The sequence below is a fragment of the Parus major genome, chromosome 15 (assembly GCF_001522545.3).
Source record: "Parus major isolate Abel chromosome 15, Parus_major1.1, whole genome shotgun sequence".
Taxonomy (NCBI): Eukaryota; Metazoa; Chordata; class Aves; order Passeriformes; family Paridae; genus Parus; species Parus major.
In genome coordinates, this window is record NC_031784.1 from 9,519,594 (window position 1) to 9,545,060 (window position 25,467).

The window sequence follows — 25,467 nt, forward strand, 5'->3', positions numbered from 1 at the left end:
CACAAGGATCTTCAAGTCCAGCTCCTGGCCTTACAGAGTCCAGCCCCAAAAATGCTACCCCGTGTTGGACGGGGTGCAGCAGCTGCATGGAGAGGTGTCACCCTGAGAAAGGATGGGTGTCCCTGCTCCCAGCTGGCCCAGGAAAGTGCTCCAGGCTCCTTTGTGCCCCTGGCAAAGGGGGACTCTCAGAAACTTGTTCTAAACCCATCAGCTTTTGGGAAATTGTGGGTGGGAAGTGGGAATTGCATGAATTTGTTCTCCCTTCGCAGGCTCCCAGATGTTTCCCCCAAGCAGCAGCTCAATGTCTTGTAGCCATCCCTGCACCTCTTGGTGCCCACCTTCCCATGCAGCTGCCACATCTCCCTCCACCTCCTCACCTCCACCGAGACCCAAGTTATGATGTGAAACTTGAACACTTCTGGACAACTGGCACAGCCCAAGCTGAGCCTGCAATTTCCTGGCTCATAAAAACATGAGCTTCCTTCAGGCCCAGGTCTCTGCCAGGTCACACTGATCCAAGTCCCACACCACCTCCCCAAGGCCTCTCCACCCCCAAAATATTTTGTGACACCAGCTATGAGTTTGATTTTTCCTTTTTTTTTTTTTTTATTGTTCCATATGTTGGAGACACATGGAAAAATGCACAGGAGAAATCCCCTCAGTCAGGGAGCAAAAAGCCCCCAAGTTTACAGGGTGTTGCAAATAATCTGAGGCAAAACAAATGTTTAAGGCTGCCTCAACTGCCAATTTTGAGTGCATTGTTTTAAATCTGGGAAAACAGGCCAAGGGGCAGTTGTTAATGGGCCAGTAATTTTCTTCCTTTCTAGGCACCCCAGAGCAACGAATATCAAATATTCCTTGGGAAAGGAATCAAGTTTGGGGGCCTTTTTTATTGAACATCTCCAAAGCCTTCATTGCCTCGCCCTCGGAGCGCTGCTGCTTCCAGCGAGGAGCTTTTACAAGCAATAACCTGTTTGGGAAGCAGAGCAGGGAAGCCACACAGCCCAGTTTGCAGCTCATTGTTGGGGCTGGCTTTTACAAGCCACAGTGGGGGCTCCCAACAGCCGAGCTTTTTGTAGCCCAGTCCATTAAACACGGCAAGCAGAGCTAAAGAGCGGCGGGGGACGGAGCCCCCGGGGATCCTGCTGAGCCAAGCCCTCTCCTCCTGTCATAAACTCAGCAGCATCCCTCTTAGCATTCCAGCAGCGAGCAGCCTGGCCACAGAGGCTAATGTATTGCTGAAGGGAAGGTCAAGTGTGAAAAGAGCCAGGGTTGGGATCTTTCCACAGGGTTTGGTTGCTGCTACAAGAGCGGTTGGCCAAAATGCTGCTGGTTCTGATAACGAGCCAAGCTTTGTGTGTGTGACTTTGGGATCCTTTAGAGGTTTCTGTTTCTGAGATCTTGTGGATGTTACATCGGTGTGCAGTCCAGGAGGTGTGACAGGACCCAGGGAATGGCTGGAGCGGTGTCAGGGGAGGTTTAGGATGGATTTCAGGAGCAGGTTCTTCCCCCAGAGGGTGCTGGGCACTGCCCAGGCTCCCCAGGGAATGGACACAGCCCCAAAGCTGACAGAGCTCCAGAAGCATTTGGACAACGCTCCCAGGGACAGGGTGGGATTGTTGGGGTGTCCTGTGAAGGGCCAGAAGTTGGATTTGATGGCTTTTGAAAGTCCCTTTGCACTCAGGATATTCTGTGTGTGCTGGGCAATGTCCCCAGCCCCGGCTCCCACAGACCCATCTCTCCCTGGACTCAGTGTGGCTGTGCTGGCTCTGGTGGCAACACCAACATTTCCTGCAAGGTGCCTCAAACAAAGCCAACCTGAATTTTGGGGATCTGTTATTTCTCTTTCAGGCTGGAGGAGAAGGAAGGGCTGTTGTGTCCCAGCACCAGGTGAGGGGCTCTCGCTCTGTGGTGCTGTTGGTGCCGTGAGAGGGGTGGTACAGGAAAGATGGAGGGGAGAAAAAGGGATAAAGCACTTGGTTTTTACAAGTCCCAGGTGCCCTCCCTGTGTGCCAAGGGCACAGGCACTCCCTGCCTTGCTCACTTGCTGGATTTGCTGGAGTTTTCCCAATAAACAGCCCCCCAGAGCACTGAAATTCTTCCTGCAGCTCCAGCCCTTCCCCTCTCAGGCAGCAGCATGGAATTCCTGCATGCTGGGCTTGGAGATCACCTGGCTGGGACAAAACTGATGTGGACTTAGTGGGGGCAGAAAAAAACAAACAAACCACTACTTTTTGCATTAAATTTGGCCTGGCTGAACCCTCTGGTGTCCTTCCTCTGCAGGGGCTGCCCTTGGTTCTCAGCTGCTGTCACTTGAGCTGAACATCTTCGTGTCATCAGAAGAGGACCTGTGTCTTCTTGTCCTTCCCCCAGAGCTTTTGATGTGTCACAAGGAGGGTTTTACCTGTTGGCAGCTCCTCTTCTCCCTGCCAAGGCTGGGGGAGGGAAAGGAGTCGTTGGACAATGCCCAAGGACTGTGGGCTAACACCAAGGCTGGCTGAGTTTTCACCAGTGTTTTTAGTCAGAAAAAACAGAGATCTGACAATCTGGGAGTGCTGTGGGAGCTCCAGGCACATTGCTGGAGAAAAGTGAATTTCCCCTTGAATCCAAATTGTTCACCTCTAGTGTTTGCAGAATTGTCCTGTCTGCTTTGGGGCAACCTTGTCATTTAATTGCTTTTTATCTTTGATTTTGAGGTTTTTGTTTGAATTAAATTGGAGAAAAATACCTTGAGTCTGTGCTTTAAATAAATTTCTGATTTATTTAGTTGCAAGCCCAGTGTGTTCTGGTGTGAATTGTGATAATTCCACTCAACCCCTGTCTGTGGTAATTCAGCTGCACATTTTTCTGTACAGGTACCTGCTATTGTCCCATCCCTGGAAGTGTCCAAAGCCAGGTTGGACAGGGCCTGGAGAAACCTGGGATAGTGGAAGGTGTCCCTGTCCATGGCAGTGATTGAAATGAGAAATTTAAGGTCCCATCCAATCCAAACCACTCCATGATTCTATTGCACTCCTGAGGTAGAAAGCTTAAAATTACGAGTCTGAAAACCGCTTCTTTTTTATCTGGAAGAGTCTGGGTTGCAGTTCTCCGTGCAAATGGAAATTTAAGGAGGAATAATTGCCCTTCAGGCCTGCGTTCAGGACTGGACAGGGATGCTGTGCCGAGCATCCCGTGGTCCAGCGCTGGGCACTGAGTGTTGCAGCCGGGGGTTGCCATGGGGACGGGACAAGAGCGAGCCCGGGATGCGGTTGGGTCCCCCCGATGCTGCCGGGGAGGAGGGGCCGTGGCCGGGGACCCCTCGGGGCGCTGCCCCAGCCCCGCTGGAGCCGCGGCCCCGCTCTCGGGGGGCTCGGGGCGAAGGGGGCGGGTGACACCTTGTGGTGGCGGCTCCTCTGGCCGGAGCAGAGCCTGCCCAGCCATTCCGCTCAAATCCCGGCGGCTCCACGGGAAGACATTCCCTGGGAGCTTTCCTGCCCGGGCTCAGCCGCGGTGGGAGGATGGAGCTAAGCCAGGAAGCCCCGGTGTCCTGCAGGAGGCTAAAAGCCATTTTTTAACCCCTTGTGCCAATCAGGATCTGGGCAGGGCAGTGAAAATTTCAGCCACCCTGACCAGCACAGCTGTGGATGGATTTTCCTGGGCTCCTGCCTTGCTGGGAACACGAGGTGCTCAGTTTGGCCCATCCTGTTCCCACACAGGGGATCCAAACCTGCTTAGCTCTAGGATCCAACGGGACCTGACTGCTGTGGGATGTCAGGGAAGCCAGAAATATCAGCTCTGGAAACCCTCAGGAGGCAGAGGGCTGTCTGCCAGGGGATGTTAAACACCAGAGCTTGGAGATAATTCAGGATGAGATATCCCTGGATCACCAGCAGCTGAGGCTGGAATAACTCTGTGCATGCATCGCTTCCTTGCCTGAGTGCCTGATGCTGGCTGGTGTGAGGAGGATGCTGAGCTCTCCAGGTGTCCACACTGGCTCCTTGCTGCTGGTTTTTATGGGCTTTGTGTCTTTTGGGAAACTGTTTCATTCCCAGAGGTTGAGATAAAACATTAGAGCTCTGAAAATTCCTCCTTCCCTGTGCTCCAGCATGGGGAGGAGGGACAAGCACTCTGCTTTCCTGGGAAATGGGGAGGTTTGGAAGCGTTTGGCTCTTTGAGGTGCTTATCCTGTGTGGCAAAATGTTCATCTGTGGGAAAGGGAGGATGGTTGGGACTGGGAATTTTTATTCCCCTTAAGTGTAGTTTGGCTCCTGGCTCCCAGCACCCTCCTGCCAGTGTCGTGGTCCCCGTGAGTGACAGGGACCTGCCTCCTCTGGGATGCTGAGGGAGCAACCAGCAATTCCTAGTGTTTCCATCCCTCCAGCTGCAGAGAATTCCAGCAGGAATAAAGAAGCCCAGGGAGGTTTGGTACCTGGAGGTCACTGGGCTCCTTCTCTTTGGCTCAGACATCCCTTCCCTGGCTGCCAGCAGGTCCCTCCCCTGCTCTGTGTGTGAGTTTGGTGGCACAAGGTCCCTGGTTTGAGTCTCTTTTTGGGGTGGGACCTCCCTGATTCACCCAGCTCTGGGTGGGAGCAGGACATGGAATGCAGCTGGGATTTTGTATTCAATGGGGGACTGTAGATACTTCAATGCTGAATTAATCAAGTGGATTTTGTAGTGCTGGAGGGGAGGAGATACGGAGTGAGACCCCACTTTGGGGGTCGTGGTTCTCCTTGCCCTCATGAACCCCTGATGGGGGGCAGGTTGTCTCCACTGAGGCTTTTGAGAGCTCCTCTCTGGGCAGCTGAGTTGATGGGCAGTTAATGATTCGAGAGGGATGGAAAGGTTTAACTCTACCCTGCCTCAGCCACCATTTTTCTGGTCGGGTGGGCAGGAGGCTTAAAATGCCACTTTGGCTGGCAGAGAGATGGGGGCCAGAGGAAGGGCAAAGAAAAAAGCTTTTATTTCCAAAAATAACTCCAGAACAAAATGAAGAGGGCAGAGGGCAAGCAGGGAAACGGAGAAGTGCCTTCTCCAGGGACCAGCCCTGGAGTTCTCATCCTCTGAGTAGGAAAGCTTGGCTGTATTAAAGACAGTCCCCAGCTGCAGAGCTAAAACAGGCACGTGTGAGAGCAGCGGGGGACGGTGGCACCGCACTGCCCTTCCTCTGCTGGATGTTCCAAGCTGAGCATCCTCCCAACAAACTCTTCTTTTCTGGTTAGTCAGGGCTGGGACACACTGGGACGTGGCCACGGCACCTCTCCTTGCCTTGCCTCTGGTGATGCCTCAGCTGCTTCCCACCCCCAGCACTGCCGTGACTCTGGCACAGGGCACGAGAGGGGGCTGAGCAGCTCTTGTGCTCCCTTAGCCACGGCTGTGCTGCTCCACGCCCATGGATGTGGGTCCTGGAGGTGAAGGACGGCATTCCCCGAGGCTGGGGAAGGGTTGGGGTGTTCACCAGGCTCAGCAGACAGGGAGGAAGAGTTGCTGGGCACAGATCCAAGCAGAGCTGGGGACCTCTGAGGACATCTGAGGGCTGGGGACACATCTCCAGCCCCCTCACAGAGCAGGGTTTGATTTGGACAGAGGGAAATGCCTGTGGTGGTCATGGGGAGCTCTGGCTGGAAGTGTTGCAGGTGGGACAGGAGGAACCTCCTGCTTTATTGGCTTTTTTTTTGTCCCACCCCATTTGATCTAAACACTCATTTCCCACCCTCAGGAACGCAGGGCTCCTTGAAGAACCCGTTCCCTCCAGCTTGGCACTGAGTCTGCCACATCCCCCCTGTCAGAGGGAACAATCCCTGATCCCTGAGACCCAGGAGCTGGCAGCTTTTGAGCACCAGGACACAGGGAAATGGAAAAATTCCTGCACCAAAATGGCAAAAAGTCAGAACAACAGCCCAGAGAGGATCTCCTGGCCAAGAGCAGCATCCCTGCAGGGCACTGAGGCCTGGTGAGCACAGGGGCTGTCCTTGCCTGTATGTCCCAGTGCCTGATCCTGCAAAAGCCTCTTCCCTGCACAGAGCCCTCCCACCACAAATGGGACTTTCAAAGGGAGATGCAGGGGGTATTTCTCAGAGCAAGTGTTGGTTGGGTATTGAATTGTCAGTGCTGGCCAGGAAATGCTGCTATTCCTTCCCTTCCCAGAGCTGGGAGATGATAAACACCGGGGACTGCCTCCATTCAGCTGTGATCCATCAAAGAGGGGGGGCCTGGCCCCAGAGAGGGGGTGAGGGGAGGTCAGTGATTGTGTAAACAGGCACTTTAGAGTTCACCCCGAGCTGGTATTACTGTAATTCATTAGAGGTGTCAGCCTGCTTTGTAGTTCCTCGCTTGGAGAGCCTCTTGCCTGGCAGCCTCCAGCATCCAGCCTTGCCAGCAGAAAAATAAACCTTTGCAGGAGGCAAAGTTGCAGTTGCAGCACCACCCTTAAATAAAATAAAAATGAAAAAGTGAGGTTTGGTGTCTCTGCTCATTTCCTGGCCAGGCTTTGCTTCAGTCACAGAGGCTCCTCCTGCAGTGGGGAATCTGGGCTTGGAGAAGGCTCTTTGCTCCTGCCAAACACATGGGAGTGAGGTGCAGCGTGCTGCCTGACCACCACTGCTGGAATAAAGGGGTTTGTTTAGGGGAAACAGCACGAGGGCACAGAGCACACTGTGCTCTCCTACAGCCAGCACTGGCCTCGAGGAATTCCAAACCCTTTCTAGGCAGGACCTTGGGACCACAGGAACTTCTCCCTGTGGGCTGATCCACCTGTGTGGAGCCTCCTTTCCATCTTGGAGCAAACCACCTGCACCCAACCTCACCAAATCAGTATCTTTGTTCTGCCCAGGGTGAGGAACAGGCTCCTCTGCAGCCCCACCTGGATGCTGGGCTTGGCAGGGAGCTTGGTGCCACTTGTCAGCATCTGGGGATGGAGCAGGGAGCCTGCCAAGCCCTGGAGGAGGAGAAGGGCTGGAGCTCTGTCCCCTGCTGGAACAGCTTGTTCTGCTCCCATCGCCAGCTCACGCTGCTGCAACGCTTCACCAGCACAAAAGGACACTCAAATTCCACCCCCCAGCAGGGAGGAAACCCAGCATGGGATATAAACTATCAGAGGTGTCCAGGGAGGGGCTCATGTGCAGGCTACAAACCCTGGGGGGGATGGAACACTGTGGGGGCAGCTCCACCAGCTCAGGTGGGTGTCCTGGCACGGGGGCAGTGTTGCTGAAGACAAAGGGAAAGAGAGGGAGAAAAGTGATGTTCCACTCCGCCCAGAAGGTAATAACAGCTCCCCTTCCAGCCAAAATATCCCTGCAGGTGTGGCTGGTAGAGCAGAGGCAGGGATGCTGAGATGGAGGTGCTGGCTGGCTGCTCCTCTCTGGATCCTGCACCAGTGCCCAGGGTGCAGAACGCTCCCCAAGAGGGATTAAAGCCTCAGCAGAGTGCTGGCAGGACATGAGCTGAGGACTGGGAGTCCTCTGGGGGTCCTGCTGGGCTCTCCAGTTTGCAGGGTGTCACTGTGCGCATCCTGGTCACATCCAAGGTCACCTCCCATTTATGGTGCGAACATCTGAGAGGAACAGGAAAACAAATGCAGAGAATTTGGCTGTGCAAATGTGAGAGCCTGGTGAATCCCTCTACAGAACTGGACTTCATCATCATCCTCCAGCTGACACAGCAGCCTTAGGTTTGCAGGTTTCAGGCACTAATGAGCTGCACTAATGAAGGTTTCTCCTCCCCTGGGGTACCTGTTTGCTCTCACCAAACCCATGCTAAGGGAGATGCAATGTGGTGTCCAACTACACTGAAGAGAACAGACCCCCCCACTGCTGAAATTCCAAAATTGGCTCAGTTGAAGGCTGGATCTGATGATCTTGGAGGTCTTTTCCCACCTTAATGATTCCATAATGCCAAACAAATGAGTATTAACTCAGGTGACAATTTCCATTTCTCCCTTATCTGCCTCCTAAATGCCACAATCTGCTCCAATCCCCCCTCTCCACTCACCAAACTCATTGCTGAGGTATCAGAGTGCTGCATTCCCAAATAAATCCAACCTCTCCTGCCAGGAAATGTGTGTGAAACATTCAGAGATGGACCCATTCCTGATGCCTTGGAGCTGGAACGGGAGAAGTGGCAGCTCCCAACTCTGTAATTGCTAATAAACCATCTGGCCTTGCTTGTTTTAATTGTGTGCTGCTCCCACGGAGGGTCACTGAGGAGAGGGGGTGCCCTACATTCCCACACGTGGCGTTTCCCCAGGGATAACTGTGCCGTGCAGGGATCCCAACACCTTTGATTCCCGGCCAAGGCAGGCAGGTGCTCCCAATATTCCCCTGCTCAGCCTCTCCGAGAGGGAAAAGCGTTTGTGAGACTCATCTGGTGGAGGGGAGGCGGAGGAGGGAGTTCAGCTGGGGCAGGTGGCGAGTCCTCGGTGGGGGCTGCCCCGTGGCCTCGTGTCACAGCCGTCCCCTGTCACATCGGGCCCTCCCCGCGCTGCTGTCACCGAGTGTGGCCCTCCCGAGGTGGCAGCGGTGGCCTGTCACCCTGTGCTGCCTCAGAGCAGCCTGAGCAGTGCCCAGCGCTGTCCCCTCGCCTCCCAAAGCTGTCTGTCCCTCACTGCTGCCTCTCTGAGATTCCCCCTGCATCCCTGCCTGGTGTCAGCTCTGCTGTGCCCAGCTGGGATGGGATGGGATGGGATGCTGAGGGTTGATTCCACAGCTCGAGAAGCCTCTGGTCACTTCCATAACCCCCACAAAAGTGAGGGTCCCTGGGTTGTCCTCCGTGCTGGAGCAGGTGTGGCATGGGGAGGCTGTGGTGGCACTCTGGCTGTGTCACCCTGTGCCTCAGTTTCCCTCCCTGCTCTTTGGTGCAGGACGTGGCTGTAGTGGGGGTTGTGGATCTTGGTTTGTGGGGGATATTTTGGCAGGTGAGCCCTTTGGGCTGGGGCTTGTATGATGTGACTGTGTCTGTGGGGACGTGGCAGTGCTGATCACAGCGTCCCTCCTGCCTTATTGACACTTTCTTGGGGCTCATTTTTCTGGCAAGTCTTTCCAAGGAACCTTCAGGTTCATTCGCTCCCTGGGAAGACCCAGCACCTCCTCAGCCCCATATTCTGTGGGTCTGGCATTCCCTGCCTGCTGCTTATCCTGGTCTGGAATGAGCCACCTGTGGGGAAAAGGAGCCTCAGGAGGAGCTTCCTGCTCTCCACAGCTCCCTGAACAGAGGCTGGAGCCAGGTGGAGGTTGGTCTTTCCCCCCAGGTAGAAAGAGAGGAAACAGCCTCAAGTTGCACTGGAGGAGGTTTAGGTTGGATGTTAAGGAAAATTTCTGCATGGAAAGACTTGTCAGGCACTGGCTCAGGACACTGGTGGAATCTGGAGGAATTTAAAAGGTGGGTGAATGTGGCACTGAAGGATGTGGTTCCCATAATCTTGCAGAGTTTTTCCAATCTAAATGATCCCATGAGCTCAGCCATCCCCACTCGCCCTGGCAGCCTCTCTGGAGCCGTGGGGGATCCCAAACCTCAGCCACCACTCCCACTGCTCCCTGCTTCCCAATTTCCCTCTGCGCCACCCCCATCAGCTCTTAAACCCCAAACTCTCCATCCACCCCAAAAAAAATGCTCATCCCTACCAGATTCCCAGCCTGCTGCACGAGCATTTTCATGCCTTTATTTTCCCAGGGTTTGCTGATAAATCGTGTCTCCGTCCCCCCGGCCGCGATGGACTCATTATCAGGCACCGCAGGGCGAGGAAGCGACCTGTGACCCCGCCGGGGACACGGGCTGACCCCGAGGGAGCCGCCCTTATCGGCCCTTTTTAAAAGCTTCCCTTTTTAACATGCCAGAGGAGCCTCGACCAAGCCTCAATAGCCACGGCGAGGAGGAAGGTGTGTCCAGGCAGGGCGAGGGGGTGCGGGAAGCATCAGGCAGGTGGGGTGGGATTATTCCTGCTGGGAATGGAGGGTGTTCCTGAGGCTGGGAAAAGCTGGAGTGAAACCCATCCGCTGGAAGAGCCGAATGGTGCGGTGGAGAGGGGCTGGGTGTAGCTCGGGGGAGGCTGGGCTTGACAAACGCCTTGCCGGGGTCCACCTGCTCCTCCAGCCAGGCTCCCCACCGGGATTATCAGGAAAGGCCGCCGGGAGATAAGAGCGGCCGCGGGGGAAGGTGACACGGGACATCCTTGGCACCGGGGCCGTCCTGCACCGCCACCCACACACCTGGGAGGGAGCAGGGGCTGGGCTGTGTCCCCGCTGTCCCCAAACCCCGGCTGCCTGTCAGGAGGGGCCGATCTGTCTTCCCTTTTCCTCCCAGCTGTTTTTAGAGCAAATGACCTTTCCATCCATCTTTTTGGAGGTGATAGAAGTCTCAGGGCATCGCTGCCCCTCTTTTCCTTCAGCTCCCTCTCCAGGGAGGAGCTGCAGGGTTTGGAGGGTGCCGGGATGATGGAGAAGCGAGGCAGAGGTGGGAATCCCGTCTGTTGTTGCAGAGAGGAAAACGCCCTGCTCAGGACAGAGCCCTGGGGCAGACGGAGCAGCCCCGCTCCCCTCACCCCCCGGGACACGGATCCATCCCCCTGACGGGCTGAGGGCTCTCCCTGTGTGGGTCCCTGAGCGACCCCCAGCTCCCCAGCAAGGATTAGCCGCGATGGGTTTTTGCCAAGTCCCGGCTGTCACTGTGTTCCCACCTTTGATCAGGAGTCGGCATTCCTGAAGTGCTCCATCTCCCACATGTTACGCTGATCAAAGGCAGCTGTTGCCTGGACCCTCCCCTGAGCCCATTTGCACACACACACACACACCCAAAAATACAGAAATAAAGGAAACTCAAGGCGGTGGAAGAGGTGATGGATGAAGGAGAGACCCAGCAAGGGCAGCAGCAGGAAAATCCCTCTCCTCATGGAGGCTCCCATCCACACCCACCAGGAAGGCTGGTGGGGAGTCTGACAAGGTCTGAGGGGAAATGCTGCTCGGGACAGCTTGGAAAATGAGTTGGACCTTATCTGTCACCTGGAGGAAACAGTGTGCTGGGTGGGTGACAGCAGCAGCCTGGGCCAGCTGCAGCAGAACACAGCCAACATCTCCCCCAGCTTTAGGTGGGGTCAAGAGAGAGCCTGGATCGAGCTTTCCTTTAATCCCACCCCAGTCTTGGCAGTTGTGTGTGTGTGTGCTCAGTGCCAAAGCCCAGCCCAGCCCCTCTGGAGAACCATGGAAGGCCATGATGGGCGGAGTGATCTCGTGGATCATCTCCTTCAGCTCTGCCAGCCACCACCATCCACTGCTCCAGAGCGAGAGGAGGAAGGTCTGAGACCTGCTCTGGTGGTGGCTCCTCTCCTGGCCAGGTGTGGTCCCATCAACTGTTCTGGCAGATGAATTAGTTATTAATTATTACAGACAGGGGTTTAACCTCTGCTCCCCAGCTGCTGTAATGCAAAGCACTTGGATTATCTGGATTTCCAAGTCCTTTGTGAATCCTCCTCCATAGCAAGTCAAGCTGGCATCAGCAGCTTGTTTGTGCCCGATGTGAGGGGGAAAATCCCTCCTGCCCTTCCTCATCCTCTCCCTCATCTGCTGATCCTCAGCATTGCAGTTCAGCTGGAAGGCTTTGAAAAGACACAATCTCCACCAAAAAGCCTGCAGGCAAAATGAGGGCAGAGAGCAGGAGCATGGACACACTTCCAGCCTGTCCCCTTAGCTGCAGGTTCAGGTGAGGGTAGGTGTGCTGGGAAGCCAAATTGTGCTGCCCACAGTGACACTGCAGCAGTCACTCCCCCAGGCAAGGACAGGATCCTTGCAGCATCCTGTCCCTCTAGCAGAGGATCTGGCAGGCCAGGCTGGGCAGAATCCCAGGGATGAAGCCCTTCACAAGGGCAATTTCTCCTCCTCCTCCTCCTCCTCCTCCCTTGGCTCCATCCCGTTGTGCAGCACACTGCAGGGACAAGTGTTGCGGGCACTGCCTTTCCAAGCACCTGCTGTATCATTAAAAGGAGCCCTTTATCTCCTTCAGGACCCTCAGGACAATTTGGTCATTCAAGGAGGCTCTGGCCATCTCCCCTCCCAAAATTTAATGTTTCCAGCAGCAAAACCGAGGAGGTTCAGGCAGCATTTCCCATGGTGCTGTTATTAAAATAATGTTACCCACTGAAGCAGGGTCAGCACACCAAAAGCAGCCTGGCAGTGTTGCTGGGTCCCATTCATCCCTGTCCTTGCTGCTATCTGTGGGTTAATTTAGCCACCAGAAGGTCCCCAGCCAGGTGACAGCCCTCTGCAGAAACACCCTGAGGCTGAATTCTGCTTATTTCCCATATCTAAAAGAAAAGGTCTGGGTGCCAAGGAAATCTTGGTTTCTGCCATGGAGGGGGGTGTGGGTACACTCAGAACCCCTCACAGCCCCCAGAGCTGCTCAGCAGCATCCTGTGAGCACCAGAGAGGCTGCCTGGCATCTGTCACAGCCAAGGTGACCTGGGCTCAGAGGGATCTTTTACCTTCCCTGTTCACCTCCAGGAGCGTCCGGCGGTGGCCGAGGCACTCCCGATCCGACAGGCATGAAGGGCACCCCGGGGCTGTGCTCGTCCTTCTCAGCAGGGCTGGCAGTGCCAGGGCTGTCCAGGACAGGACACCACAGCACAGCAGCTGCTCTGGCTCGGGGTCACTGCTCTGCCTGCCTGGCGTGGCATGGGTGGCACCTGGAGAAGTTGGGGTCCCTTTGGACACTGCAGGTGGCACAGAGCGAGAGAAGCATCTCTCCAAACACCACAGCAGCCTTTGCATCTGACCTCTGCCTTCTCATACCCAGGGGCAGACAGGCTCTGCAGCAGCTTCTTACTTTTCTTTCTCTCCTTCTCAGTAGCACTTTCCCCTCCCCCCTGCCCCCACACCCCAGAGCACAACATCCCTTTGTCCCTCTGCCCACACCTGCCTCCCATCCCCACAGAGCCATGGCCCTGATGCCGTGGTCCCCCGCTTTCCAAAGCTGCAGGCAGCCCATAATAGCAGCTTACAGCCAGGTGACCCCTGCTCTTTGGCACTGAGGGGCTGGGCAAACCCTCCAACAGCTTCCCTGGCTGGAATTCACTGGGACCTCGTCCTGCCCTTCCTCCGTGGCTGATGGAGCTGTGGGTGCTCCTCTGTGCCCAGCACGGATCTGGAGAGTGGGGGAGAAGGGACAGCTGTCACCTGGACCCTGCCACCAGTCTTTGGGCACCCCAACATGGAGTGGGGAGACAGCAGACAAATGTGGGGCTCTCTCTGGACAGCACCTGGCTGGGTGGATGTGTGACCTTTGCTCCCAGTCACCCTCTGCCTCTTGCTGCTCTAGGCCAGTTCAGGAAACCAAGCCTTTCCCTTTCCCTGCCCCACCCAGCTTCCACCTGGCCACCTGCATCCACCCCAGCGCCGCTGTGGGGACAGGTGACACACAGTGACACCGGGATGGGGGTGGTCAGTGCTGTATGGGCAGGAGCTGGGCACTGCTGCCAGCTGCACGCAGCAGGTGAGAGGGACACGGGGAGGGAGCCAGGGGGACAAGTGACAGGAGTGACAAGGGCAAGGTCTGGATGCATTAGTGATGGCGTGAGGGTCCTGTCAGTGCCAGCCTTCATCCCAAGTGACAGCCCTGACAGCCCGGCCAAGGACGAGGCAGGAGCAGAGGGTGAGGGGGGAGGGAGCTGGGTGCCTGTGCTGTGACACCTCCCAGAGACCCCTTGAAGGGCAGGAGAAGGGACAAAGGAGCAGCTGTCCTGGGAGCCCCAGGGCTGTGGGAGAGAGGGGCTTGTGCTGTGCACTGTCCCTCCGAGCAGGGTACTGATGGTGTTCCCAGAGCATCCCACTCTCTCCTGCTCCCCCTGCCCTGAGCCTGGCCATCTCCTCTGCTCTGCCTCCCTGGAAAATGCATTTCCCTTGCTGTTCACCCTGGGGGAGAGCAGAGCTGTGCCCCAATCCTGCCTGGACACTGGCATGTGGCTGGCTTGGGGCTGTCTCCCCTGCCAGTTCCTGCCCTGTCTCCCTGCTGCCTTCAGCCTCTGGGATGGGCTCAGCCAGCTGGAGCAGCCTCAAAGCGGCATTAGGAGATGGTGTGAGGGGGGTGGAATTGCTCCAGGTCATCCCTGGGGTAACTCCAAAGTGTGGCAAGAGTGGGTGAGTGCTGCTGCTGAAGCACAGAGCTGTCCTGAGCATCTCCCTCTGGGAATAAAGGTGTAAAGTTGGATTTCTGGGCTCGTGTGAGACAAGCAGAGCGGGGCTGTGAGCAGGAATAGATACTTGAGGAACAGTTCTGCTCCCCCAGATCTGCTCAGCCTCCAGCAGATCATGGAAGCATAAAATATCCTGAGTTGTAAGGGACCTACAGGAATAATGGAATCCAACTTTGGGCCCCCCTCTGGCAGGAAGAGCCTTTTTTCCTGATATCCAAGCTAATTGTCCCCTGGCACAGCTCCGGCTGTTCCCTCGGCTCACAGCAGGGATTGGAGCTGCCCCTCATGGGGAAGCTGTAGTGGATGTTCAGGTGGGAAAGGATGTGCAGTGTTCAGTAACCCTCAAGGGATTTCTTTATTCCATGATTTTTGCTCTCTTTAATCCTTCAAAGCTCTCACAACACAACATCCTCTGGCTGTGGGGATATTTAGCCATCCCTTGGAGGGAAGCTGCTTTTATTCATCAATAGCAGAGTGGTTTGGATTTGAAGGGGCCTTAAAGCCCATCTCATTCCATCCCCTGCCATGGGCAGGGACACCTTCCACTGCCTCAGGCTGCTCCAAGCCCCGTCCAACCTGGCACCTTGAATATATTCAGGGATCCAGTTTTCCTGGGCCAAGCCCTCCGTCCCCCTTCCCTCCTCGCTCCCTCATGACTTTTAGGTGTGACATGGAGGCCCTCAGCGCCATCCTCCGCGCAAACTCAACATCTCTGGAGGGGCTTTGGCTCAGTGGCCGCCCGGAGTCCGGAGCGGCGGGCGCGGAGCTCCCTCCTGCGGCACTGCCGAGCAGCGCGGACGGGCCGGGAAGCTGCAGCCGCGCTCTGAGGGACAACCCGGGGGTGATCACCCCCTCGTCATCCCGCTCCCCTGCCCTCCCCGCCGCTGCCGGTGCCCGGTGCCCGGTGCCCCAGCGCTGCTCCCGCGGCCCCCAGCCCCGCAGGCCCCGTTGCTAAGGGGCCGTTGCTAAGGACCAACATCCGGGTCCCGCCCGCGCATGCGCGGTGCCGCCCGCGGACCACGTGACCCGGGGAAGATGGCGGCGCCCGTGGGGTGGCGTGCGCGGCGCTGAGCGCTCCCTCCTCGGCGCCTGGCGCTGCCATGTCGCGGCTTATTGTGAAGAATCTCCCCAATGGGGTGAGGCGTCTGTGCGGTGGCGGGGGGCGGGGGGCGTGCGGGGCCTAGGATGGGTCTGAGGAGACGCTGAGAGGGGAAGCGGGATCCCGGGCAGGGAGAGGCACCGGGAGGGGAGCGTGTGGTGGGGATGGGGGAGATCCCCTGGGAGAGAAGGTTTGAAGTGGTGGGAGGATGAGGTTTTGGAGGGGGAGCGGCGAATGTGCCGGGGGAAGGGGCTGTGAGGGGATCCGGGTCGTGGTCAGTGCTGGGGTGGGGAACACGGGGACGCTTCTGGGGGGAGAATGGTGGGAGAGCTCCTGGAGGAGTCAGGAAGGTGCAGGAAGCAGCGTGAGCAGAACGGGCTGGGCAGGTGGCAGCCCCTCAGGGTGGGCAGTAGATCTTGTGGTCACTGTGCCCCCCTCGTTGTCCGGGAGCTGGGGGCAGGTGCTCTCAGTGCTGCTGTGCCCGGCAGGATCCCACCCTGTTCACCATGTGCGGATTCGTGGGGAAGATGAACAGCTTTGGTGGCTGAAGTAGGGGTTTGGTTCACAACGTGGCTTCTGCAGCCTTCCAGAAGCCCCTTGAGACAGAATATTTTTGGGTGGACTTGTCCTCAGAGCCTCTCTGTGGCTGATTTCCCTTCCTGCTGGCCTCCCTCCTTTCCCAGATGAAGGAAGAGCGCTTCAGGAAGCTCTTTGCTGCCTTTGGCACGCTCACTGATTGCTGCCTCAAGTACACGAAGGATGGGAGGTTCCGGAAATTCGGCTTCATTGGCTACAGGTCTGAGGATGAAGCTCAAACAGCCCTGAACCACTTCAACAAAAGCTTCATAGACACTTCCAGAGTCACAGTGAGCTCATCTCTACAAATATCTCCCTGGGATTCTTAAGGAATGGGAGCTTAGGAAGAGATTCCTCCCTGGGAGGGTGGGCAGACCCTGGCACAGGTGCCAGAGAAGCTGTGGCTGCTCCTGGATCCCTGGAGGTGTCCAAGGCCAGGCTGGACAGGGTTTGGAGCAACCTGGGACAGTGGAAGGTGTCCCTGGCCATGGCAGGGGTGGCACTTTAAGGCCCCTTGCAATCCAAGCCATCCCTGGATTCTGTGCCTGTCCACTCCTGACTTTCCCATGGTGATTCAGTGTGTAGCTCTGTGCTTTTAAAACAAACTGTAAAAAGTTGTTCCTGCACACACCCTCCATCCCATCGGGGTTACAGTAACTCCTGAGTGCAGTTAGCCAGCAGTTACAGCCCAGGCTGCTGAGCACCTGTTCATTAAGGACCTGACTCATTCCAGGTGGAGTTGTGCAAGTCTTTTGGTGACCCCACAAAACCCAAAGCCTGGAGCAAGCACTCTCAGAAGGCCCCTGCCTCAGAACAGCAGACCAAGCAGCCCTTGGCAACTGCTCCTGCAGACACAAAGAAGGTGAGTCTTGCCTGATTCCTGGAGGCTCTGATGTGTGGCAGTGCCAGAGAAGGGTGGCCTGGGCTGTGGGGAAGGGGGCAGAGCAGCTGGGACAGCGTGTGCTGGAGTCCTGGTGCTGCTGTTTCCTGCCTCAGGGTCTCTGTGCCTGTGCTGTTGGGTTACCTGGAATTGCTTGTGCTTCTAATGAACCTCTCTGGGTTTTTTCCCAAGGGTAAAAAGAAGAAAGATCCAGTGGATAACTTAAAGGAGGTGAGTTGAGGTTGGATTTCTGTCCCTGCATTCTTGCTGCTGAATAGTTCCTTTCTGTCCTGCTTTCCATGCTGTTAATTCAGGCTGGGACAGCCCAGTTCTATTGTAAAAAAATATTTTAACAACCCCAGTGTGGGGGTTCAACTTTTTAATGGTCAGCTATCCCTGTGAGCACACATTGCACCCAGGACAGTTCTGTTGCAGCAGTTCTGGGCTTTAACCATTTGTGAGTTTTGTCACATTTAACTTACCTGATGTTTCCTCATTTTATTGTTTTGTTTTCCTCTTTGAAGTACTTTCTAAACACCAATTATAAAAAAAAAGAGTAGGAATGGGACACCTTGAGAAGACTTTAATCATGTTGTCAGTGTAGATTGAGCTCCCCTTAAGGGATTTTTGGTTTTACACTGCTGGAAATGAGGTGATATCTTGGATTTCAGATTCACAATGAGTCTCTCTTCACAGCTTGTCTTTTTTTCCCCCCCCCACAGCTGGAGGAAGATAAAACATTCCAGGAGTTCCTGGTGGTTCACCAGAAGAGGTCCCAGGTGGCCACTTGGGCTAATGACACTTTGGCAGAGCAGCCCAAGAAGGGAAAGTCAGCAGCAGCTGATTACCTTAACTTTGATTCAGATGAGTCTGAGGAGCTGAGTGAGGATGAAGATGAGGCCTCTGAAGATGAGGAGGAGATGAAAGGTACCCGAGGGAGCTGTCACCCTTTGCTTGTCTCAGGCACAGTGACTGTGAGTGACAGGGTTGGACTCAGTGTCACCAGGAGAGTGGGGTCTCACCTTTCTGTGCTGGGAATGTCTGGGTTTTTCCCCAAATTTGGGGAAATGTGGCAAATGCAGTGTCTGCTATTCAGGGGGGTGACATTTGTGCTTTCCCAGTGTCATAGGGAGGAGTAACAAGGCAAACATCTGCAGCTTGCCTTGAAGTGCTTTCACACTTGCAGCCCCTTTCATCTGCAGGATTTGCAGGGCTGGATGTGGTTTCTGTGGGTTTAGGAGCCTGTGGGTGGCTGTCAACTTGTCTGGTCGGCCTTTGATGCACATTTCTGGGAATTGAACCTGCCAGGGTTGGTGGGAAGGGACTCCTGGCTCCTGAGAGGAAACCTGGAGTAGTGGGTTCATTCTGAAGACTCCCAAGTCTGGGCTGCAGTGTGGTATTTTAGAATTCAGTGTCCCTGCAGCAGGGATGGGTGTGGGTTTGGAGCTTTTCTCCCTCTCTCCATGGCATTTCCTCAGGCTGTTCTGGTGGAGCGAGTGGTGCTTTCCCTGCTGCTCCTCATCTCTCCTAGGGTAACTCAAAGGGAGGTGTGATTGTGTCCTTTTCCCTGTAAAACTGAACACCTGAAACCCTTCTCTGGGGCCTGCTTGGGGTATTTAGTTAAAATTGTGGCAGAATAGTTTTTCCTGGAGTACCTCAAACCTCCTTCTAATGTGTTTTGTACGTGAACTGTTGCGTTGAAATCCAGGCTCAGTCTGGAGGTGCCAGGATGAAATTGTTGTGCTGTTCTCAAGCCTTTCCCATGGAAAAGGTAGAGGATAGGGAGGTGATGGTCATGATTGTGTCAGTTTTCAGCTTTTTCCTGGCCTGGGGGGAGAGCAGCAGCGTCTGTGTGAAAAATCTTCTCTGCTCTCTCCTCTCTGCCAGGAAAGAAAGAAGGGAAGAAGGCAGCTACCAGCAAAGACCTCTCAGATATGGATTACCTGAAATCTAAAGTGGTGAAGGATTCTTCCTCCTCATCCAGTACAGAGGAAGAAACAGAGACTGAGGAGGAAGAAGAGGAAAGTGAGACTGAGGAGGATTCAGGCATTGCAGAAACACACCCAGAGAAAAGGGAGAAGCCAAAAGCCCAACAAACAGAGCAAAAAACACCAGCAGGGAAGAAGAAAAAAGGATCCACACTAGAGGTACAGCAGAATTAGACTTCTGTCTTCTTTGAAGCAGCAGCTTTATGGATGGCAGGTGTCTGGCAGTCCCTGCAGGGCTGAGCTGACAGCCTGGGAAGGCTGCAGGGCCCACTGGGTACCAGCTTTCTTGGCATTCCTGGTGTGACCCATTTACAAATCTTGTTGAATCTCCTCAGGGCTGACTAAATTCCCAAAGGTGAGGCTTGCTGCTAGTGCCCTTTTCAGAGGCTTTTTTTCCAGGAAATGCTGTCCTGGAAACAGCAGAACTCTGATTTTTGTGGCAGTGCACCTTCAGCTGGCACCTCCTGCCCCAGGCTGCTGCAGCAGCAGTGGGAATCTCCTGATCTTCCCTCCCACTCTTCAACCTCCTGTTTGTTGGCCAAGCCCAGCTGGTTGTGCTGTGATTTTTGTTCTTTCATTCAGCTTTTTCTCCCTTTTCTTCACCCCCCTCTGTGCAGGGCAGCTCAGGGGAAGCCAGCACTCCATTCACAGTGAAACTTCGTGGGGCCCCCTCGAACATCACTGAGGCAAGTTTGTTTTCCCAGCTGGGGAGGGAGGCTCAGGGGTGTCTCAGAGTGTACCTCTGAGAGATGTTTGCAGAAAATTGTCACTTCTCACTCTTTTGAGGCTTGTGTGGGTGATCAGGGGAAGTTCTGTGCAGAGATGTCTTTGCTGAGTGGGCTGTTTCATATGTAAAATATAAATTTATATATTTTATATATTTATATATAAAATACACAGGCCTGCAACTTGCTGCTTCCTGTATCTGAGAACTTACTCAAGCAATTCTAATTTCTTCCCACAGCAAAAAATTCGGGAATTTTTCTTCCCTCTGAAGCCAGTGGCAATCCGGATGGGAAAAAAGGCCCAGGGGAAGAATTCAGGTAAGAGCTGTGTGTGGAAGGGGGGTGGGATCTGTGAGTTTGGGGACCTCTTGATCACCCCTCTGCTCTTGTAGTCTGCAGTTCCAAATCCCTGGCTCATGGCCTGATTCTTTGAGACCTTTCTGTGACTTTGCAGCTCTCCTGCCCTACTTGCTGCCCTCAGGATGCCGTGGGCAGAGTAATGTTGGCTGTGCTCCCTTAGGAGTAGCAGCAAGAGCCTTTTTTTATTGAGCTGCATCCAGAACTTTATATTCTAACCACCCTAAACCATGCCAAGGAAAAGCCTGTTCCTCTGGGATAGCTGCAGCAGCCCAGGGCACTGTGCTGATTTGTGTGAGCAGGTCCTTGGAGCTTTGCTCTTTTCCTTTCATACTCCAACAAGGGATGCACCTTTTATTTGCTCTTGGGGGCACCTGTGAAAGCCTCCTCCAGCTGCTAAGTCCAATTTTTTTGATTTGTATATAGAGAATAAGCTTTGAAAAGGCAGCCTTCCAGCCTGACATGGCCATTTCCAGGCTGGATTGAAACTTTTCATGGGAGCTGAATGCTCTGTCTATCGGAATCTATATTAAAGCAAGCCCAATTCACCCTTAATTACCCAATTAGTGGTTGTGTGTGCTCCCCACATGATGCTCAGTTGAACCTTCCCTTCCTCCAAGGTTACATCTTTGTTGACTTGAAGAGTGAAGCAGAAATGCAAAGGGCCTTGAAGCGGAAAAAAGAATTCCTGGGTAAGGGCTGTTTGTTCTCCTCGTTCCAGCCGTGGGAGCTCAGCTGCTCGAGTGTTCCCTGCACAAGTAGCTCCTGTGATTGGAGTTTTTCCCAGGCAGATGGGGGCTTGTTCCTTGGGATAAATCAGGTGCTGTGACAGGAGTGGGGTTTTGGGACCCTCGTGTTTTGCCGTGTGCTTGAGGTGGTTCTTGTTGGGGTAAAAATAACTCTGCTCGAGTCCAGCTTTGTACAGACAGTGCTGCAAGGCTGGGCTGGAGCCCTGGGCTTGGCCTAAGCCTTGGGGTAACTTCTGAAATTCTGTTTGCAGATACTGTGTGTGGAATGGGAATGGCTGCTTGGTCTAGGCTGGGGCTCCCTGAAAGGAAAGGGGGCTGGTGTTGATACTCTGATTTTTATGGAGATTGGCTCTTACAACCCCACCTCCCCCTTATTTTTGGAGCCTGCTCAGACCCCGTGGGGCTGTAATTGTGTCTAACCCTGGGCTCTTTGTGATGCCATAAGTTTTAGCTTTCACCTTACCCAGATTGCATGCTGCATTAGTTTATAACTCTGAGCTTCACGTGAAGTGTCAGTTCTCCTCACAGCTCAGTCAGACAAAACAATCCTTTTCCAGCCCAAGAACCAAGGACACCATTGCAGCTTCAGGCCCAAACAGTATTAACAACAGCAAATTGAGAAGAGCAATCTGGGAGGATTCTTTATAACCTGAATATTCTTTATAACCTGAAGCTGTAATTGGACAATTAACCCCACAATGGAAGTGGACCAAAATTTATAAAAGTGTGAAAACTCCTGACCGAGTGTCCATCGTGGGTGGAGCCTCAGCCAGGCTCTTGTACTGCCCAAGGTGCATCCTTGGAAGACCCTTTAATAAATCCCTGCTTTATTCCCTTCGCTCTGTCAAGCCTCTGTTCTAGGCAGCCTCTCAAGGCATCGCTTGCACACGGGGGTTGTTTGTTCATGGCCTTGGGAAGCCTCCAACGTCCCTCTGTGTTGTTTGGGGGTCAGGTGGACGCTGTGTGGAGGTTTCCCGGTGCAGGAACACCACAAAAGAAACTGTTCCAGCAAAACCTGAGCACCAGCCCTGGCAGAGGAGGCTGAGGGATGATGAGGAGGAAGAGGACTTGTCTGAATCAGGGAGGCTCTTTGTCAGGAATCTGCCGTTCACCAGCACGGAGCAGGACTTGGAGAAGATCTTTTCCAAGTACGGTGAGTCTGCCACAGGACTGCAACTTGCAGGGCAACACCTTTCCTTTGTCCAGAGGTTTTCCTGCTGGGTGGGAGTGGACAAAGCTCCATGTCCATATCTCTTGGACATGGCCCAGCTCCCATCATCTTTATTTTCTGGTGTGATAATGTGAGCCTGCTTGGCAGGAGGCTTCCTGCAGGTTAGAGGTGAATCCTTGAGATCCACATGACATTCCAAACAATACCTCCAAATTAAACACATTTAAGATTATCTTGGCATCCTGGGGCAGAGAGGGTGAGGTTGTGGGAGTCTGTATCCCTGACTGAAGCTGAAGGCAGCTGCTCAGAGCTTGCCTGGTTTGTGTCACCTGTCAGAGCCCATGGACTGCCACACCTGGACTTGGGGTGCTTGTGCTGGGCCCTCCTTGTCCCTCTGCAGCTCCTGGCCCAGGCTGGTGGCTCAGCACACATCCAGAGCTGCTCCTCTCATCCCTGGTTGTGTCTGGGAGGTGCCAGTTCAGAGCTGTGCAGGGACATCTGTGACCACCAAGCCTTCCCTCCCGCAGGACCCCTCTCGGAGATCCACTTCCCCATAGACAAACTCACCAAAAAACCCAAAGGATTTGCTTTCATCACCTACATGCTCCCTGAGCATGCTGTGAAGGCCCTGGCAGAGCTGGATGGGCAGGTGTTCCAGGTACAGCAGCTGGTGCTTTTCCTGTGCTTTGGTGGGAATGGCTGGGAATGTGGCTCAGAGTTTGCTTCTGGGTTTTGTTAAAAAGCTTGAGGCTCTCCTGCAGGCTCTTGTGGTAGAGTAGCTTGCTTTGAACAGCTTTGCAGACACCAAAATCCTGGTAGAGATGGGGAAGGAGCTCTGGGTCTGTCTCACATTGCAGCTGCTTGGACTTGCTCCTTTGGGAAGGAAAATTCCCTCCTTCCACCAAGGTCTGACCAGAAAAGGTGCCAGGAAATTTCCTCCACATGGACATCTGGATTATTCCAGAGCTGCTGAACCTCCTCTTCCTATCTTGCAGGGCAGAATGATGCATCTTTTACCCTCCACCATCAAAAAGGAAAAAATGGAAGATGGAGATACAGAAGAGTCTTCCTCCTATAAAAAGCACAAAGAGGCCAAGGACAAAGCCAACAGTGCCAGGTACAACTGGGCATTCCAGATTGCCAGGAATGGCTGTGGGATCTGCACAGGGGCTGTAGAGGTGCCCAGAGTTGATGAAGCATTTGCTGTGCAGCTCTGTTTCCTTTCTCTCTTACCTACCCAACTCCTCTGCCCATGTAGCTGCAGTAGCTCAGTGAGCAGCAGGGGTTTGAATGGCTTTGGTATGAGTTACTTCTCTAATAAGAGTTAGTCTGATTCTGTAATTCTTCAGGGGAGTGGTTTCAGATCAGTTGTGCCTTTCTCCTCTGCTTGGCCACATGTAATTCTAAAGCTTGTAGTAGCTTTTTCTTGCTGTGGGACAAATCAGTTTGAAAGAAGTGGCTGATACTTTTTGTCTTGAAGGGAAAAGAGTGAAGCCTTGCTTGCATGGGTTTTGTGGGTTTAGGAAACCAGTTGGAAGGATGTGTTCCTCTGAGCCAGTGCCTGAACTTCAGCTGCAGAGCTGTGGCCAGTCAGGACTGGGGAAGCAGAGCTCAGCTGCCTGCACTGCTTTCTGTTTGCTCTCCAGTCACATCTCCCTCATCCTGTCCCTTCTCTAGGGATCTTCCACCCTTCTTGCCCTCTCTCTTCACCCTGCCTGCTGATGGTGGTGCTCAGAGCTGCTTTTTCCCAGGATCATTGCCTAGAGGGGCCCCTTGACTGACCCTGGCTGTGTTTCCTCTCTGCAGCTCCCACAACTGGAACACGCTGTTTGTGGGGACGAACGCTGTGGCTGATGCCATGGCCCACAAGTACAACGCTTCCAAAAGCCAAGTGCTGGATGCTGTGAGTTGGGTTGTGGTGGATCAGCTGGGGTGGGACATCACTTTCCTGTTTCTTTCTGGGCAGGACCTTCCTGGTTTTGTACAGGAGAAGCCTCAGTGCATCCATGGGCACCACACGGGCTGAGGCCTGTGGTGCTGTAGCACCTCTGTGAGGTGTGAGCAGACTGATCCCTTGGTCCTCAGCCTTCCTTCCCACTCTGCTTTCCTGTGGCTGAATTTTGCATTTCTACATCACTGGAAGGTGGGTGGGAATTTACACCCTAAAGCTCAGATCCTTCCCGGAAATTGCATTTTACTTTGGGATGTGTTTGAATTCCAATTTCCAGTGCAATTTCCAACAGCTCCAGAGGAGCTGGAGCATTTTACCTTCAAGCTGCCTGCCACATTCCCTTTGCATGTGCTTCTGAGAGCAGCAGAAGCAGCAGGTGACTGAATTCTTGCCTGCAGGAGAGCAAAGACAGCGTGGCAGTGAGAGTGGCTCTGGGAGAAACGGAGCTGGTCCAGGAGATCCGCCGGTTCCTCATGGAAAACGGAGTCAGCCTGGATTCCTTCAGCCAGGTGAGAGGCTCAGCTGGAGGCACCAATGGAGATCCATCTCTTCTAGTCCTGCTGTTCTCAGCTCTCTTGGGAATTGGTAATTGAATCCTCAGCGTCTTGCAGGATTGAACCCTCCCTGATGAGTTAGGAAATGTATCCATTTGAAAATGCAGCTGCCCTCGGGGTGGGTGAGATCCATAACGTGATGGCTTTGGGATGGTGGGCAGTTTGCTGTGGGCAGGGAAGGAGCCCTGTGGATCCCCATCCATGAGATGTGTTTGTAGTGGGATGTGGATTTTGCAGGGAGCGTTTCCTAAGTGACCGTCAGTCCTTTCGGAAAGGGAAAAGGAGTGACACAGAGAGGGGGAGAGCACAGCCTGTCAGATCCAGAAAACTGCAGGGTTTGCTCTCTTACATCCCATATTGTTTCTTTCCCTGCTGGCTGTGTCAGGCTGCTGGTGAGAGGAGCAAGACAGTGATCCTGGTGAAGAACCTCCCGGCCGGCACGAGCGCCGTGGAGCTGGAGGAGCTCTTTGGCAAACACGGCAGCCTGGGCCGGGTGCTGCTGCCAGAGGGAGGCATCACAGCCATCGTGGAGTTCCTGGAGCCCACAGAGGCCAAGCAAGCCTTCACCAGGCTGGCCTACTCCAAGGTGGGGACACTGCCTGGGGACTGGGGTCTTGGTGAGTTGGGAAGCTGCGGAAGGGCTCGCTCTGAGCGTGGGGGGCACGGGGAGTTATCCCAGAGGCACCAACATTCCAGCCTTTGGATTTAGGGAGGTGCCTGGTACAGCAGAGCAGTGCTCAGCCTGCAGAGGATGCTGGAGATGGGGCTGTGACACAGCTGGAGGGTTTCTTTTCCCTTTCACAATCCAGGAGTGACCCGTGGCGGGCTGTGGTCCTGTAAGGCTGGATCCGTTTGTGGCAGAGTTTAGGCTGTGGTCCTGTAAGGCTGGATCCTTTTGTAAGAGTTTTGGCTGTAGTCTTGTAAGCCCAGATCCTTTTGTGACAGAGTTTAGCCACTTGAAAAGGTCACCCAGCTTTTCCACTGCTGTTTTCAGTCACAGAATGGGGTGAAAATGAAGCTGAGAGCAGAGTTCTTAATTTAGGCCTTGTCCTTCACTCCTCATTTCTCTCCTGTCTTCTCTTCACAGTTTCATTCCGTGCCCCTGTACCTGGAGTGGGCTCCAATGGGGGTTTTCCTCAGCCCAGCCCCTCAGAAAAAAAAAGCTGGGGTTCCAGGAAAGGAGGATGAAGCAGGGCTGGTACCAGGTAAGAACTTTGGCTGACTTGCTGGGGGTCTCTGTGATGCTCTGCTGTTGTGTCAAGCCC

The 25,467-nt window shown here is 54.4% G+C and overlaps 1 protein-coding gene across 1 annotated transcript in view; it reads left to right on the plus strand.

The window, feature by feature from the left end:
- The first annotated feature begins 15,170 nt into the window (after nucleotides 1-15,170).
- The window catches only part of RBM19 (RNA binding motif protein 19), a 51,818-nt gene continuing 41,521 nt past the window's right edge, over nucleotides 15,171-25,467 (plus strand). The window contains exons 1-16 of the mRNA XM_015644322.2: nucleotides 15,171-15,288; nucleotides 15,935-16,117; nucleotides 16,561-16,689; nucleotides 16,900-16,938; nucleotides 17,430-17,634; nucleotides 18,595-18,854; nucleotides 19,313-19,381; nucleotides 19,660-19,738; nucleotides 20,398-20,469; nucleotides 21,479-21,679; nucleotides 22,225-22,355; nucleotides 22,693-22,814; nucleotides 23,504-23,600; nucleotides 24,047-24,157; nucleotides 24,588-24,788; nucleotides 25,290-25,407. Coding sequence (XP_015499808.1) covers nucleotides 15,253-15,288; nucleotides 15,935-16,117; nucleotides 16,561-16,689; nucleotides 16,900-16,938; nucleotides 17,430-17,634; nucleotides 18,595-18,854; nucleotides 19,313-19,381; nucleotides 19,660-19,738; nucleotides 20,398-20,469; nucleotides 21,479-21,679; nucleotides 22,225-22,355; nucleotides 22,693-22,814; nucleotides 23,504-23,600; nucleotides 24,047-24,157; nucleotides 24,588-24,788; nucleotides 25,290-25,407 — 2,053 coding nt within the window. The 5' untranslated portion in view covers nucleotides 15,171-15,252. The remainder of the gene's footprint in view (nucleotides 15,289-15,934; nucleotides 16,118-16,560; nucleotides 16,690-16,899; nucleotides 16,939-17,429; nucleotides 17,635-18,594; nucleotides 18,855-19,312; nucleotides 19,382-19,659; nucleotides 19,739-20,397; nucleotides 20,470-21,478; nucleotides 21,680-22,224; nucleotides 22,356-22,692; nucleotides 22,815-23,503; nucleotides 23,601-24,046; nucleotides 24,158-24,587; nucleotides 24,789-25,289; nucleotides 25,408-25,467) is intronic.